At 49.2% G+C, this 15,701-nt stretch overlaps 2 protein-coding genes across 2 annotated transcripts in view; one reads left to right on the top strand and one right to left on the bottom strand.

Moving 5' to 3' along the window:
* ISM2 (isthmin 2) overlaps window positions 1-3,812 on the top strand; it is a 16,643-nt gene extending 12,831 nt beyond the window's left edge. The window contains exons 4-6 of the mRNA XM_006778831.2: window positions 434-574; window positions 834-917; window positions 2,126-3,812. Of these exons, the coding sequence (XP_006778894.1) occupies window positions 434-574; window positions 834-917; window positions 2,126-2,643 (743 nt within the window). The 3' untranslated portion in view covers window positions 2,644-3,812. The remainder of the gene's footprint in view (window positions 1-433; window positions 575-833; window positions 918-2,125) is intronic.
* Window positions 3,813-7,883: 4,071 nt separating this feature from the next.
* Window positions 7,884-15,685, bottom strand: AHSA1 (AHA1, activator of heat shock 90kDa protein ATPase homolog 1 (yeast)). Its single transcript, XM_015558006.1, has 9 exons — window positions 15,618-15,685; window positions 15,364-15,391; window positions 14,574-14,820; window positions 12,629-12,711; window positions 12,119-12,236; window positions 10,984-11,072; window positions 9,943-10,071; window positions 9,390-9,491; window positions 7,884-8,277 (listed from the first exon to the last, which is right to left on the bottom strand). Exons 1-9 carry the CDS (start codon window positions 15,683-15,685, stop codon window positions 8,254-8,256), a joined length of 888 nt encoding a protein of 295 aa, XP_015413492.1. The 3' UTR covers window positions 7,884-8,253.
* Window positions 15,686-15,701: the final 16 nt, after the last annotated feature.

The raw sequence follows: 15,701 nt of genomic DNA, 5'->3' as shown, positions 1-15,701 counted from the left end.
CTGCAGGCCGACGCTCTATCCACTGAGCCAGCTAGGGCAGGGACATTTTTTAATAACCCCAGGAGGGTATTGTCATCCTGGGTTTTGATTGACATAAAAACTACAGCTCAGAGATGGAGGGGGACTTGTTCAAGGTCACCCTGACAATGGCCAGATGGCCTCCAGCCCAGATACCGGTTCCTCTTTGTTGCTGTGTTGGCATAGAGTATGTGCTGGGAGTTGTGCTGCCTCTCTAGGGCCACCTCCTGCATTTGCACAGGTGTTCACTGCACAAGGGGTCTGAGAGGGGCTGAAATCTAGCCCCTGCTCTGTGCACTAGGCTTGGAGCCCTGCCACGGGTTGCATCCTCCTGAGAAATTTAGCAAAAGGCGAATATTCTCCAGTGCCCCCTGTGGGCTGTGCTCCCTCACCCCGGCTCCTTGCCTTGACACAGATGATGAGCCTCCACAGGAGTGGGGCCCCTGGTCTCCTTGCAGCGGGAGCTGCGGCAACAGCACCCAGCAGAGGACCCGGCCCTGTGGCTTCGCCTGCACTGTCACCCAGACCAAGGACTGCGACCTGCCCCACTGTCCTGGTGAGACGAGCCACAGCTCCTGCACAGGGAGTGGCTTACACACCGTGCTTGGTGCCCGGGGAATGTGGGCATGGGAGCCTTACACCAGGGTGGTCTTGGGAGAGGGGATGTGGGAGCTCACAAACATGGTGGTCCTGCCTCATCCCAGGCCTGTCCCAGATGCTGTGGGCACCAAGCGCCTAGGGAGGGCTGGGCTTCCCCATCGGGAGCACAGAGGTGCCTTGGGACCCCACCAGCCTGACCGCCTCTCTTCCCAAAGGTGCCAAGGACAAGGACCCCTTGGACTTACCCAGTGCGGAGTGGCCATTCCTGGCGCCCAATGCTACAGATATTCTGGACTCAGGTCAGTGGAGGGCTATTCTCTCTCTCTCTCTCTCTCTCTCTCAGCATTTTGTGGGCAGAAATCTCACTTCTATCCATTGAGGCAGAGAGGACATTTTCCAACAGGAAGGTCAGCCTCCCCAGCAAGGGTGCCCTAGCGTGTGTGACCCCCCTGGACAGGCCCGTTGGCCCCCCCAGCTTTATAGTCCTGCTGGGAAGGTCGCCATGGAGCTGAAGAGCTTGGAGACCATCCCGTGGGGCATAGTCTCCCTGGCAGCAGGATGGGAAGGGGACATTCTGGCTACTCCTGAGTCACCCTTTGAAGACTCCTGGGCAGGCTTTGTCTGGGAAGGGGGTGCTGCCAGAAGTGGACCGGGGTCCAGAACTCTGGGACTTCTCCCTCCAGCAGCCCGGAGTAGGCCACGCCTCCACCAGCATGCACAGCATCTGGGTCCCTCCGTCTCACCTGCCCCTTGCAAGGAGCCAGGAGGCTGTGGATACCACCTCCCCCACCTCTTCCTGCCTGCCTGTGCAGAGGAGGCCCCTGCTCAGTACCACAGCAGCTCATGGTTTCAAGGGGTCAGAAGCCACATTTCCCAAGGCAGAGAGATGGGCGAAGGCAGCCACTGGGGGCCCAGAGTGGCAGAGTGACTCACCCAAGGGCATATGGCCTGAGAAAGGCCGAGTTAAAAACAAGAATGGGCCAGTGCGTAACATACAGGGTGGGGCAAACGTAGGTTTCCAGTGTGAGTACCCAAAAGGGTTTATTTTTGTACTGTTATTTATTAATTAGTATTAGTGTATTGTTTTCCATACGAACAAGTGCAAACCTACTTGTGCCCCACCCTGTATTGAAACACTTTCTTACCAATTGGTTTAACCGTTCTCCCTGCTCTCGCCACCCAGCTCCTTCCCCAGGACCTTTCCTACCACCAGCGTTGAAAGGAACAGCACCTTAGCAGAGCAGAAGCCATCCAGGCCCCTCCTCCAGCCCCTGGGCCTGCATCTATTTTAAACCAGGGCCTCTTGCTTCAGGTTGCCTGGTGTTGTGTGGGAGCCCCTGTCTGTCAGCAGTGGAGGCCAGGTCAGGGAGCTCTCAGTTCTGGCTCCTAAGGCCTTACCTGGCCACACGTTTGCCCCAGCTGGGGCTCTGGCCTCCTCTCCACCCATTGGCCCCACCCCCCCACCACGGGGCTGACCCAACTTCCCCCACTTCCCTGCCCTCTGCAGGTGTGGACCACTGTGAGAAGTGGCTGAACTGCAAGAGCGACTTCCTAGACAAGTACCTGAGCCAGGTGCTGCAGGACCTGCCCAGTTGCCCATGCACATACCCACCGGAGGCTGCGCACAAGATCATGAGCTTGCAGGACAAGCGGACCGGCCGCAGCGTCCAGTGGAGGGACGCCAGTGGCCCGGGAGAGCGCCTGGACATCTACAAGCCCACGGCAAGCTACTGCCTGCGCTCCCTGCTGTCCTCGGACAGCAAAACGCTGGCCGCCCAGCACTGCTGCTACGACTCCAGCTACCGGCTGCTGACCCGGGGCAAGGGCGCTGGCGCACCTCACCTCATCAGCAGCGAAGTCTCACCTGAACTGCACTTCAGGTTGGACAAGATGCCCTGGATCATGTGTAAGGGCGACTGGAGCCGCTACCACTCTGTGCGGCCCCCCAACAATGGCTGGGCCTGCCCTGACAACCCTCCCGAGCCGGAGTACCTGGCCCAGCTGCAGGAGGCCAAGGAGTACTGATGAGAGGGCTGCTGTGCTGAGCGCTTCCCTGGCAGGCCCCTGTCCCTGCCCCTGCCCAGGCTGGGTGAGTGTAAGGGCTTAGCCTGTGAGGCCTGTGAACTCCAGGCTGGTCAGCACCCAGGTGTTGGGTGGGGTTGGGGAGATGGTTGAAGGGTGTACAGGCTCAGGGTGAGGGGAGGAGCTCAGCTCCAGGGTCCCTGTGGGTGCAGCGGAAATCTGTGTCTGGAGGTGGGGCTACCCTCCTGCCTGCTAAGAGGTGCTGTCCCACCCTGGCCACTCATTTCCCTCCCCGACCCGGGAGCTGGGCTCTCCTGCCCTGGTTCTGCACACAGGTGTGCGCCAGGCTCTCCACTCTCCACACAGCCTGGTTCCCAGGGCCTGCGGTGAATCACTCAAACCCCCCAGCCCCGAGGGCCAGTCCTTTCATCTTAGCCCCCACAGCTGCCCTTGGTCAGCCCTGGGTGACCAGCTCTCATTACCTCTGAGTGGCTGCATGTGGCCCTCTTGCCTGCTGGGAGCCACTGAGCAAAAGGGTCTTATCCTCAGCTCCGAGCTGCCTTTCGGCGGACACCACTTCAGTCCGGGGCTGAAGCTCTCAGTGGACAGGCAGGCTGAGGCGGCCAAGCCAGGACGGGCTCCAGGCAGGGACAGGATCCCCAGGTCAGGTCCCCTTTGTCCAGCCCACCTGTGTTCTGTGCAGGTAGTGGGAGATGGCACTGCCCCACATGGGGGAGTGGCAGCTTGTCACAGCAGCCAGGCTTGGGGTGGACTCAGAACCAGCTCAGGAGGGGCGGCATGCTCCTGGTGCCCTGGTAAACCAGTTCTCCGGGCAGGGAGTTGGGGAATCCTTGAATGTAGCATTTGGGCAATTTCTGTGGTGTAAATACTCCCACCATGGCCCATTCCAGGCTCCCATGGTGATGTCGTTGAATGCACTGAGCTCAGAGTTGGGGAGACAAGCACAGTCTGCTCCCCCCGCACACCCGTGCCTCTTCTTACCTCCCCTCACCCCCAACCACACTGCCATGCCTTCCATGGGGCTGAAATGCTGAAGTCCCGGCCGTCCCTACTCACAAAAGCCTCCGCAGGGTAGGGGATTTCACTGCCAGCCCCTAGACAGCGGCCTCAAAGCTCTCGGGATCCTCGGCAATAAAGCACTTTACGTTCCAGTTCTGTCCGTCTGAGGAATTTGTGGCCCAGCAGAGCAGCGTGGGTCGGAAGCCTTTGCTTACAGCCCACACCGAGCTCCCCGCTCCCATGGGTTTCGTGTTTCGGGTTTCATTTGTGACTGCCTCACCCAGCTGGGCAGGCCGAGCTCCTGGGTGCAGGGATTTGACCAAACTCACACTTGCAAAGGGCTGCCTGGGAAGCACATTCACTCTAAGTTTTTTGGTCAAAGAGGTAAATTGCATTTACTCCGGAGGAAGTGGCCCCACTTCCCCAGGTAACTTGCTGCAAGGGAATCCAGCAGAGAGTTGCCCAAGGACTATACCTATAGGATGGCAGAGATGGACCTGGCCCCTGCCTTAGTTGGCACCCTTACCAGACACTCTGCTGTCACCCCTGGCCTTTGGGAAGGCTTTTCCACAAGGAAACAGAAAGTAGAATGAGGCAAGGTGTTTCCAAGCTGCCACTTGGAGAAGCCCAGAGAGCCACATGTTTCTGATTAGCATCACAGCTTGAGGTGAGTTTATTAGTTTGGTCCTGGACCACAGTCTAAAAATACTCCAGTGCAATTAGAATATTACAGGGTCAGAAAGGGCAGGATCTCAGGTCACCAGATGGAAGCCAAGTTTACTGTCTCATCTGTAAAACCCAATACAATTAATTAGCAAGGACATGTTTTAATTATTTTTTTTGGAAAAACTTAAAAAATTAGAGACATCCCAGAGTCTGTTTTCACAGAAAACTGCAAATTCTCCTCCTTTCTAATGTAACTTACCTTGACACACACTGCTGTATAAATTTTTAAAAATATATTTTTTTATTTTAGAGCGGAGGGGAAAGGGAGTCAGAAACACCAGTGAGAGAGAATCATTGATCGCTGCCTCTTGCATGCCCCCTACTGGGGAACGAGCCCACAACCCGGGCATGTACCCTTGACTGGAATCGAACCCAGGACTCTTCAGTCCACAGGCCTACCTACGTACGCTCTGTCCACTGAGCCAAGCCAGCTAGGGCTGCTTTCTAAAGTTGATCTATACCTAATGGTTGTTTATTACCCAAACAGTACTTAGTCCCATTTTTAATCTGTAATCTCAGTGACATGCTAAATTGCTACCATGTCAGGCACAGATGAGAGAAACTAAGAAAAAGGCATTGGGGAGTAGGTCACCTACAAAATGATGTGTATTCAAGCTCTACAGAGGAGAAAGAGACACTGCAGATAGCTGCAGGCGGGGGAACACCTGTGTGAGGAGACACTGTGATGGAGGTTGCACAGCACTTGTGAAAGGGGGAAGCTTGGTAGCGGCTAATATCAGAGCCAGGAGGGGCCCAGGAAATCAGAGGACCCCTCCCCGCACTCCTGTCCACTGTCAGTCACCTCACTGCTGTCATTGGCTGTTCCTCCTGCTCCAAATGCCAGGAGTCACCTTGGCCATGCATGGCTTATGACCACCACTAGTTTCCAACTTAGCTGCTCCAGCCACCTCGATGGTTTTGCCCAATTTTCCCCTCTGGTTTTTCTCATCTGGGATCCTAGTTTAGGCAAGACAGGTCCAATTGAATTCTTTTTTTAAAAAGAATAGTTGATTTTTTTTAGAGAGAGGAAGGGAGAGAGAAACACTGATGTGAGAGTTAAGATCAATCAGCTGCCTTCTGTACACCCTCCACCAGGGATTGAACCTGCAACCTCCACAACCTCCCTGTACATGGGAGGATGCCCAACCAACTGAGCCACACTGGTTCGGGCTCAAATTGAATTCTTACTAGGGTTTAACCAGCAATACAAAGACTGTTGGATCCTGCTGACCTCCCTTGTCTCTTGGAAGATACGGTGTTTCAGATCCTTTGTCCCGTTACCCACAAAAGGGACCTAAGTATGCTTCTTTGGCTCGGCCATTACAAGATTTTTTTTTTTTAAATATATTTTATTGATTTTTAACAGAGAGGAAGGGAGAGAGACAGAGAGCCAGAAACATCGATGAGAGAGAAACATCGATCAGCTGCCTCCCGCACATGCCCCAATGGGGAAGTGCCCGCAACCCAGGTACATGCCCCTGACCGGAATCGACCCCGGGACCCTTCAGTCCGCAGGCCGACGCTCTATCCACTGAGCCAAACTGGTTTCAGCACAAGATTTTCTTAACACATTGAAGCACTTCTCAAAATGAATTCCTGATATGGAAATCACCTGAGATACCTATCAAATGCAAGTTCATGGGCCACACCCACTGAGTAAGAATCTCTAGTGGTGGGGTCCACTTTTCTGCATTCAACAGATGGTTCTTAGGTGAGGAGACTCCTTGGTCTATGATTTACAATTTGGCCAATTAACCAACTTCTCAAAATATTAATTCTTGCTCCAGAAAAAACATGTGGGCTCATGAGTACGGAATTAGCAGATACCATTTGCTGAAGGCTGCCAGCTGCCAGCATTTCTAGGTCCATCATCTCTAATTCTCTAAGTCACTTGTTATACCCATTATACAGATGAGGACATTTGTCCCAGGAAGTGGCATATTTACAATTCAAACCCAAGCCAAACCAAGTTCACAGTTTTGTTTTTAGATACATCATTCTGCTTTGTGGGCTCAGATGGCTAACAAATGCTGTCAGTCAAATGGTTGTGGAAAACATTGGAGCAGCCATCAGTACTGGGGATGTGACATGCTCATGTGTATGTCATGTAACAGATACTTGGCTTAGTGCTTTGGTTTGCTTTAAGGTGTCTGTAGACTTTACCTTGGGACTTGTTGTGAGTACTATTTTCTTAATTGGTTACTCTCCAGCCAGGCGTGAAAGGGCTCCTTTTTGACACTGGTCTCTGCTGGAGTGGAGTCTGTATTAGGAGAGGCCTGTTGATTTAAGCTGGAGTCCAGGCTTTTTATCAAAATACGTCTTTTTGGAGCCTCAGGAAGCAGATATAATACAGAATTAGATGTGTATTAGTTCAGTCCCGTACCCTTTGAGTAATTCAAGACACAGGTGGCTTTTGGGGGTCAAAATTATCCCGATCAGTGCTCATTTTCTGCTTTAACTACAATATTGTGGCCAAGTCATTTTGGTAGCATTAACCTGCAGGCCTGCCCCCTAATAAAACGGGCAAAAATAGGAGGAAAATAGTTGTAGCTGCAGGAGGTAGTGTCCCGGTGAGCAGGCATTGACTCATCCTGGGGGGCAGGACGCCAGGGCAGGGGAAGTGACCCTCCTGTCCAGATAGCTATACCTCTCCTGCAACATGGCAGGGTGAGCCCCACTAGACCAAATCCTCAGCACTTGGTCAGTGCTCAGGAAGCTTGTTTAATGCAACAAGAGCATTCACTTCTTCCTCTTTCTCGGAGTATGGAGGCCTGGAATTTTCTACTCCAGGAGGGATGCCTAACATACTAGCAACACAGCTGCTGCTTTGTGGAAGGGAGTCCAATGACAAGGCGGTAGACAGTGGTTTAGACTTGAGTCCTGGCTCTGTGGTTATGGTCCCTCTTCCAAATCCCGGCTCTGCTAAGTATCAGTTGGTTCTTGGATGTTACCTAAGAAATCCAAGGGTTGGGTTCTTGTAAAACAGAAATAATGGTAGCATTTATTTCATAGGGCTCTTACGGGAATAAATGAGCTAATACCAAGAAGCTACTCAGGGTAGTGTCTGGTGCATAGTAACTGCTCAATAAACAGAAGCTGTTAACCCAGGGCCTATAGTTCTCTGCCACAGGGTGGGAATGTCTCCCCATATCTCAAATCAGTACCTGGTGATCACCTATTCTCTTAAGAGGTTAAGAGGCCATGGAGAGTGGAAAGCAAAGGATGCCACCTCCACCAGTGGTTTGCTGGCTGTTTATGCCAGAGCCAACCCGCCTTGCCTTTCCCTCAGTGAGAGGAGCAGACCCATCTGCCAGCCTGCTGTATGAGGCCAGCGCAGGAGTGCTTGGAGACAGGCGAGTCCCCTCATGCCTCTTAATCACATACATTTTTCCAGAATGGAGGCAAGGCCTCATTCCCGCCCTCGTTTTTTTAAAAATTCAAAACCATCAAGGGAACTCTTAGTACCAGCCACCCAATCAACACAGGTTCCAGATGTGCACATTTTTTAAATTATGTTTATTTAGCATATGTACACATAAAAGAGAAATTGCCCTCTGATCCCTCCCAGCAGAAAACATGCACAAACCCAAGGTATACGCAAGGGAAAGGGCCCCGGCCCCAAGTTAGTGGTTGGGATGGTGCAATCCTGTGAGTCAAGCCTCAGTCAGGAGAGGGCTGGACTGAAGTGACGGGCAGGCTGGAGCTCCCGCTGCTGGCTCTAAAATAAGCGTGCACCATAGCCAAAGGTCTGTTTGATGCCCTCGAAGTAGTAGCGCTGCCAGCCCTGCCGTGTCCTCTCCTCCTCGGGAGCAGGGATACCTCGGCCTTCCATGCACAGTTCAGTCTCTCCATTCTTATCATTGAAGGTCAACGTGATGGTGGCAAAGTGCCCTGGAGAAAGACAGAGGAAGGGAGGGTTCAAAACCCGGTTTTCCACCTGGGTTTGAGATTAAGGCGAAAATAAAAATTAAATAAAAATCCTGGGGTTAATGACAGTAAACAGATATGCTTACTGTCCAGCTGGTGTTGCTCAGTGGTTGAGCACCGACCTATGAACCAGGAGGTCACAGTTCGATGCCCAGGTGGGCACATGCCTGGGTTGCAGGCTCAATCCCAGTAAGGGGCGCACAGGAGGCAGCTGATCAATGATTATCTCCCATCATTGATGTTCTATCTCTCTCTCCCTCTCTGAAATCAATAAAAATATATTAAGATAAAACAAAACAAAAAGCACAAATATGCTTGCTTATTTAACTTTAGGAATTTTTAAAAGAGAGGGAAGGAGAGTGATAGATAGTAACACTGATGAGCAAAACATCATTGATCCTCCTGTGTGTACCCTTCTGGGAATTAATCCCTCAACTGGAAATCAAACCGAGACCTCTTGGTTCCTGGGTTGATCCTCAACCAATGAGCCACACCAGCCAGGCTGTTGTCATTTTTAAATCTGACAATCTAAGGGAAAAGAGGTCAGTGCCCCTCATGAAATAGTCAGGTACATATTGTATGTTCTGAAAATTCTTGTGGCTTACCAGTTGAAAATCGCAGCTACAGCCCAATTGAAAATTGCTGCTTTAGACCAATGAGCCCAAGCCTGGCTAGGTTAGCTATCTGCCTTACATACAGAGTCTACCATCAGTGCAATTATACTACTTATGAGGGCAAAGTGGACCACAGAGTTCCTAATATCTCCTCTTAATCCTAAGTGGGATGTGGTCAACTGTGCCCAGGTGAAATTTCAGTGCAGCAAATGGAAAGCCATAGCCACCAATATATACAACCTCTCTTCCATTAGTTCTAGAAAGAACTGATTTTAACTCTTAAGGAAAAATTCTAGGAAAGCAAGAGAATTGAAATGGCAGCATTATTTTGAAAAACAAAAGAGATTACTGACCAAAGAGATAAAGGCCTTAAATTTTACCCACAGAGTGGCAAAAAGGAGAAATAATATACTTCTGATCAGACAGAGGCTGCATCCTGGGCCTGGGCCAGGAGGTACTCACCAGATCAGTGAATTCCCCAGTGACATTGCCATCTACCAGGTGAAACTTCCCACCTTTGTCTGCTTCTAGCGTCGCAGGAGCATGGGTAAAGGCCTGCACCAGCTGTAGAAAAAACAAAGTAGGGAGAAGATGCATGACTTTCAGTGGGATCCAGGAACAAATGGCAACCGACACGTGCATGCCTCAACGCTCGTTCCAGACACCACTTTGCCCAATGACCGTTCCAGGTTCTATTCTATTCCATTGCAGACCAGGCTTTGACTTGAGTGAGTGGGAATCCATGACAGCATTACTTCAGCCTCAATGTCTAAAAAGAATGATTCCTAGTGGTTTCCAATTAGAGGACCCCAAACTAATATATCTGAGAACAAAGAGGGCAAACACACTTGGAGGAGTAGGTTGAACAAAAGTGGGTTTTCCTTTGCCTCTGCTTGGAAGAGGAAAGCCTCAAGGCTCTACTCACCGGTACTTCCTCTGATGATGGGGATGCGCCCACAACCCAAGTCACCTGGCCTGGCAGGTGCCACGAGGCCAAGGAAAAGGTTACACTTACCTCCTGGGTGGTGAGCACTCTGTAGAGCTCCTCTGGGGACGTCAGGAAGGTGTCTCGCAGGGTGATCTTACAAGTGGGGATTTTGACACCAACAGGTCTGGTCTGGGTTTTTGAAGGAGCAGATTTAGCCTGTGAAAGTCACAATGAAGTTGTTAGAGTAATGGTGAAACCTCAATTAACATGGCTTCCGGGGCAAACCTGCATTTATCCTCACAAACTTATTCACCTCCAAGGCTAATTGTTCCAAGGGGTTGGAGAGAACTTGATGGGTGTTTCAGTCTCAAGGGGAACTTTTCCAGAAAATCCTTAGTTCCCACTGAAAACAACCACTTTAGGTGAGGGAAGACCACTACTGTTTTAAAAACCCATCAGCAGAAGGACATGTTAAATCACTAGTATTTCTGAAGAGCACATTGTAATTCTCAAACAGAATTTCTAAGCTTAAATAGCTCAAAACTGTACCTCCAACCCCGCCCCATCTCCAAAATATCCCCCACTGTGCTGACAAAGGGTAATAGGGCTGAAAACTGAGTGCTGAGCCTGAATTATGCAAGTTCCATTTCCAGAAAAAATATATTTGCTCACCCTGCCAATGGGGTGAAATCAATCAATTTTCTGATAGGTGAAGTTAGTGGCCTAATGAGACCTCTAATAACGAAGTATGAGATATTAACACCCCAGTTAGAAATAATACTGAAGACGTATATGGGTGAAGACCATGCTGTGTCCACAACATGCAACCAACGGTCAGACTCTGAAATCCCTAAGGGCTTACATTTGCTCTAGCAATAGTTATAAACGAATAAAAACCAGGTGAAAGATGGGTAGACAAACAACTACATATTGTGGACTCTTAGAAAGCACCACATTAAACAAAAAACAAAACAAAAAAGAAAGATTAAAAAAAAAAAAAAAAGCACCACAAGCTGCTCTGGCTTAGAGGTTAGTCAGAGAGAAGCAGAAATGTGGCGTTAGGAGGAGGCAGTACCCCAACACCCTTTGCTCCCCCCCCACACACACACACGTTGGAAAACCGTTTACCTTGCGCTCATCAGTTTTCGGTGCTGGCTGACCAGCTGGGGCTACTGACTCTCCATTCAGCGTGGGCAAGATCATGCCCTGTGTGAACTCTGAAAAGATAAAAACCCCGCTCTGGAAAATTACTTCTTAGTTGAGATTTGGGGTTTCAAGCAGCTTAGCAAATATGGCCATCTTAATCCAGAATGAGCTGATGAGGACAGGTCTATCTACTTTACATTTTTAGCCCTGGTCTAGGCCAGGCAGGTATCTGAGTATATGTTATATAATGTAGCATGTTCACTGGAATTATTTTAAACCCCTGACTCAACTGGAAGCATTACAACTTGTTAAATGTACGTGAAGTCTATTAATGGAGGGTAGCCAATGAATGCCATTGCACTTCCAATGACTTCCAGGGTGGGGCAAGATACCTAAGGATGCGTGTTTACTACCCTTTCTCCACTCTGCATAGGTAGAACAGCTACCACTAGTTTGGCATCAGAGCACAGCTTCCCACCTTCTAGGCTGGTTCCCTCTGATGGTCATTACTTGTGCTCCACCAGGATAAAGCCGTACCGGCAGAGCTGGAATTCTAGGGAGAGCTGAGCTGGCTAGTATTCTAGTCACCCCCTAAAGCTCCCTTGAGAATGCATATCAGAGATACTCCAGGACTGTGCTCAAGCAGCGAGGCTCGGGATGCAAGTCTGTACACCAGCATTGTCCAAGAGAAGTGTAATGCCAGCCTCAGGTGTAATTTACAATTTTCTAGTAGCCACACAAAAAACTTAAACAGGAAAATTAATTTTAAAATATATTGAACCCAATGTACCCAAACTATCACTTCAATATATTATCAATATAAAAAATTTGATATTTTACATTCTTTTTTGTACCAAGTCTTCAATCCATTGTATTTTATACTCAAAGTACATCTCTATTTGAACTAGTCACATTTCACTTGCTCAACAGCCAGCATACTAGACAATGCACTTCTAGATCTTTCCTTCCTCAGAGTGTATTCATTGACTTCAAGATGAAATAAGGCCCCTCCCCCCAAATCTTTACCCATTTGCCAAAGAAAAGACTGTCAAGCCCCTTTATCAGAGTCTGACAGGTGGAAACTTCCTCACGGCGTACGTAACTACCCCAGGGGTACCTGTTTTGAGGGTGCTGATGTAAATTCCCATTGCTTCTCTGAGAAGTTTCACCCCTTCTTCTTTCATTAAGGCCACGAGATTTGTGTCAGGCTCATCTTTGGCAAGGCTCACACTAATCTGAGTGAAAGATCAGAAGTAGGTGGTAAATCACTTGAGGGGTACCTGCGCTGTGGACTGGGGGTGCTGAGCAATCAGGTAACTGACGTTTCCAAAGGAAACGGGAGAGGGATGGGGCATTCGTACAGTCCCCATGAGTGTCCCTTCTCAGGCTCTCTCTGCCAGGGCAAAGGTGGCCAATGTTAGAACCCACATCACCAGCTAAAGCAAAGTAGCTAAAGAAGCACAGGCTGCCCTGGAGGCTGCCAGTGGCACCACTGACCTGGAAAGTCACCCAAACGGGGGTTCTGAATGTGTGGGCCCAGCTGGCCTTTACTTTTGAGTGACAGCTCGTTTTTCTCCTGAGAATAAGAGGATGTGGAAGCACAGATGAGGAGTTAGGAAGCACAAACCTCTACTTCATCCACGCTGTTTTCATCAGACAAATTGGGGATCTCCACATGTCCCTTGTACTGCACTCCAGACTTAGAGGTACCTGTCAAAAGCAATGCGATGTCACTTGCCTCCTGTGCACGAAAAGTCATCATCTGCTCTGCAGCCCTAACTACTACTCTGCTTACACTCCTTTTGGAAAATTGAACTGACCCTCTTTACTCTGAGAAAAATGTGACATGACACACCAGATGCAACTGACCTTCTTCCCCCAGCAGAAATGTCTTTCCTCGTCAAATTTCTTGAACTTGTGTGTTATTACCATGTGGGACCAAGAACTGCCAAATTCTGCCAGGGAGGACTCGCGTCAATAGCCAATACAGTCAGTTCTGCTAGAATGCTTAGTTAGAAAACACAAATTTGTCCCAATGTGACTGATACATTAGGGGACACTGGATCATAACATGAATTTCACATTGGCTCATATGTGATTCCCTCTATGAGAAACACTAGGTGAACATAAAAAACCACACCATTTAATTGAGCAGCACAGGAACACACAAAACACATCTCAAACATCTCCTTGCTAGTGACTTCAGTGCACTATGCCCGTTATAAGCCACGCCATTCACAACTGGTGTTATCCAGTTCCTTCTGATTTTAGATGACCCTCCTCCCACCACTTCACAATAACACCCAAGCCACAATTCTTCTGCCGCCCATTTTCACAAGTAAACTTCAGGTCTTTTTCAAGTAAAGCACCATATTTATTGTATTATTTATGTATTTCTTATAATTTAACATGTTTAAAACTGTGCTATCCACATTTACGTTCCTAAAATTTCTTTTTTGTTAATCCTCACCCCAAGGTATTTTTCCCATTGATTTTTAGAGAGGAAGGAAGGGAGGGGAGGAGGGAAGGAGAAAAAGAGAGAGAAACATTGATGTGAGAGAGGCAAATTGATTGGTTGTCTCCCACAAGTACCCCAAGCAGCACGGGATTGAACCTGCAACCTAGATATGTGCCCTTGAGTGGGAATTGAACCCCAGGGTCCTTCAGTTACCTGGGCCAATGCTCTAACCACTTAGCAAACACTGGCCAGGGCTTGTTCTTAAATTTTCAAAAACGAGTCATTGATGAAATTTTTGCATGTTGTATGCCTAATCCTCTCTTCTCCATTAGCCCTGTGGTTTTCATTGAGCAACTTTGCATAGTGCAGTGACTTTTAGGAATACATTATAGCAGAACTGACTGTATTTCAAAACATTTATTTACTTTCACTTCACGAGGCCTCAGTTTCTCAATCTATGAAAAGAGGATGGGGCAAGATGATACCTTAGGTTCCTTTTAGACCACTATGCTTTAGTAGTTAAATCAAACAAAAAAACCCCAAACCTGATACATCTACTTTCCCCCTCTTTATTACCATTCATTTGAGAAATATTTACTGAAGCATAAATTTACTTTATGATTTGCCTCCTACACATAATTCTTTAGCTTTAGGGCCTTTTAAAATTCAGCCTCCCAACTGAAGGACCTTCTAGTAGGGCATATGCATGGTCCCAATTCTTTGCTAGTATCACAGAAGGGACAGAGGATAAAGCTGCCTCAAATTAGTCACATGTGAGCTTCGCCAGCACAGTAGTTTAACCTGCCAGAATCACACTGAAGGCAATTAATAAGAGCAAGACCAAAAAAAAATAAATCCCTCTCCCCACTTTCCTATCATCCAAGTGACAGAAGGAGCTACAGCCCAAGCCCTCAAAATATAGGTGCACAGCGGCTTCACTGTGGCGACTCTTTGAGACTCCCAGTGAGGAAACCCACTTGGTGTCCCAGCATCCCGCACTGCTTTCTGTAGGGCAGGGCACCGAAGCAGCACGCCTCCCCTGCAAAGTTCATGACCTCTTAAACCTTGGGCCTGGCTCCTTAACACATAGGTCCGTGCAGCCCAGCACACTCACCTGTCCAGTTCAGTTTGATGCTCCACTCATAAAAGAAGATAAGTTTGCCTTTGCGATTGTTAATGGACGCCTCTCCATCAAGCTTGTTCACTTCTGTCACCTCACACTTGCCTTCCTCATTCTGCACCCGCACTGCCAGGAACAGTGTTTTCAGCTTATCCGTGGACCAGTTTGAAGCATCCCTCTCTGTCCTGCAAAACAGAAACAAGGCTCTGGACCAGCAGCCAACTGCAGAGCACTCTGCTTGCTCTCGTCAAGGGAATGACAGGCTAGCGGAGGCCTGACAAATGGTTTGAAAATAACAGAAAACCCTCAGTCCCATTCCGGTATGTCCACAAATGTGTCGCTCTCTTTTAGGAAGACAAAGAGTCACATACTGTCAATGAGGACAACTGCTGCACAGAACGGTTACAAACTAAATCAGCATAATGGTTCTGGGTGGGTATTGGACAGGGCACCTTCACGCCCTGCACAGTGCCACTTGACCCCGTGGAAATCTGTGCACATCTTACCGAAGCAAGCAGCACAGAGGAGGCCACAGAATGCATGAAAAGTCCAGGGACTAATAAACCAATAATCTTGACCCGACTAGCACAGTGTTCTGACCTGTCAGGTTGAGGCCGTGTCATACACGCCCTACACATTGTGAGCCCTCTAGACGGGCCGTGAAAACAATGGTAGCCCAGAGCTTCAAAACAAAAATGAGGCCAAACACTCCCTGTCCGTTCACAGGAGCGGAGGCCGGGCTGAGATAAGGAGAAGAAAAAGGACTATCTGCCTGGCAACTTACTAAACGAGCAGAGAGGAACGGCAAAAAGCTGCAACAAAGTAAAAACAAACAAACAAACAGTGAAGACAGTATGAACGGAGTTCAGCGAAGTCGGGAGAGAAGGAAACTGCCCCCGGAAGATTTCATGCAGGAGAGGAGGCTTTGGAAGAGGGGTTAGGATATATGAAACCATGCTTGCCCGGCAACCGGGGGCAGCCCCTGCAGTTACAGCACAACCGACCCAACAGTTCCGGGCGAGGCCAAGGCGTCCTCACCGTCCTGGGCTCTGGGCGCGCTCCAAACCGCTCTCGGGACAGAGGCGGTGGTCCCCAGGACTTTCCATTTCACCCCTAAGCCGC

Source organism: Myotis davidii, unplaced genomic scaffold (genome assembly GCF_000327345.1).
Source record: "Myotis davidii unplaced genomic scaffold, ASM32734v1 scaffold309, whole genome shotgun sequence".
Classification (NCBI taxonomy): Eukaryota; Metazoa; Chordata; class Mammalia; order Chiroptera; family Vespertilionidae; genus Myotis; species Myotis davidii.
The sequence above is the reverse complement of the archived record's forward strand: the minus strand, read 5'-3'. Positions and strand labels throughout refer to the sequence as shown.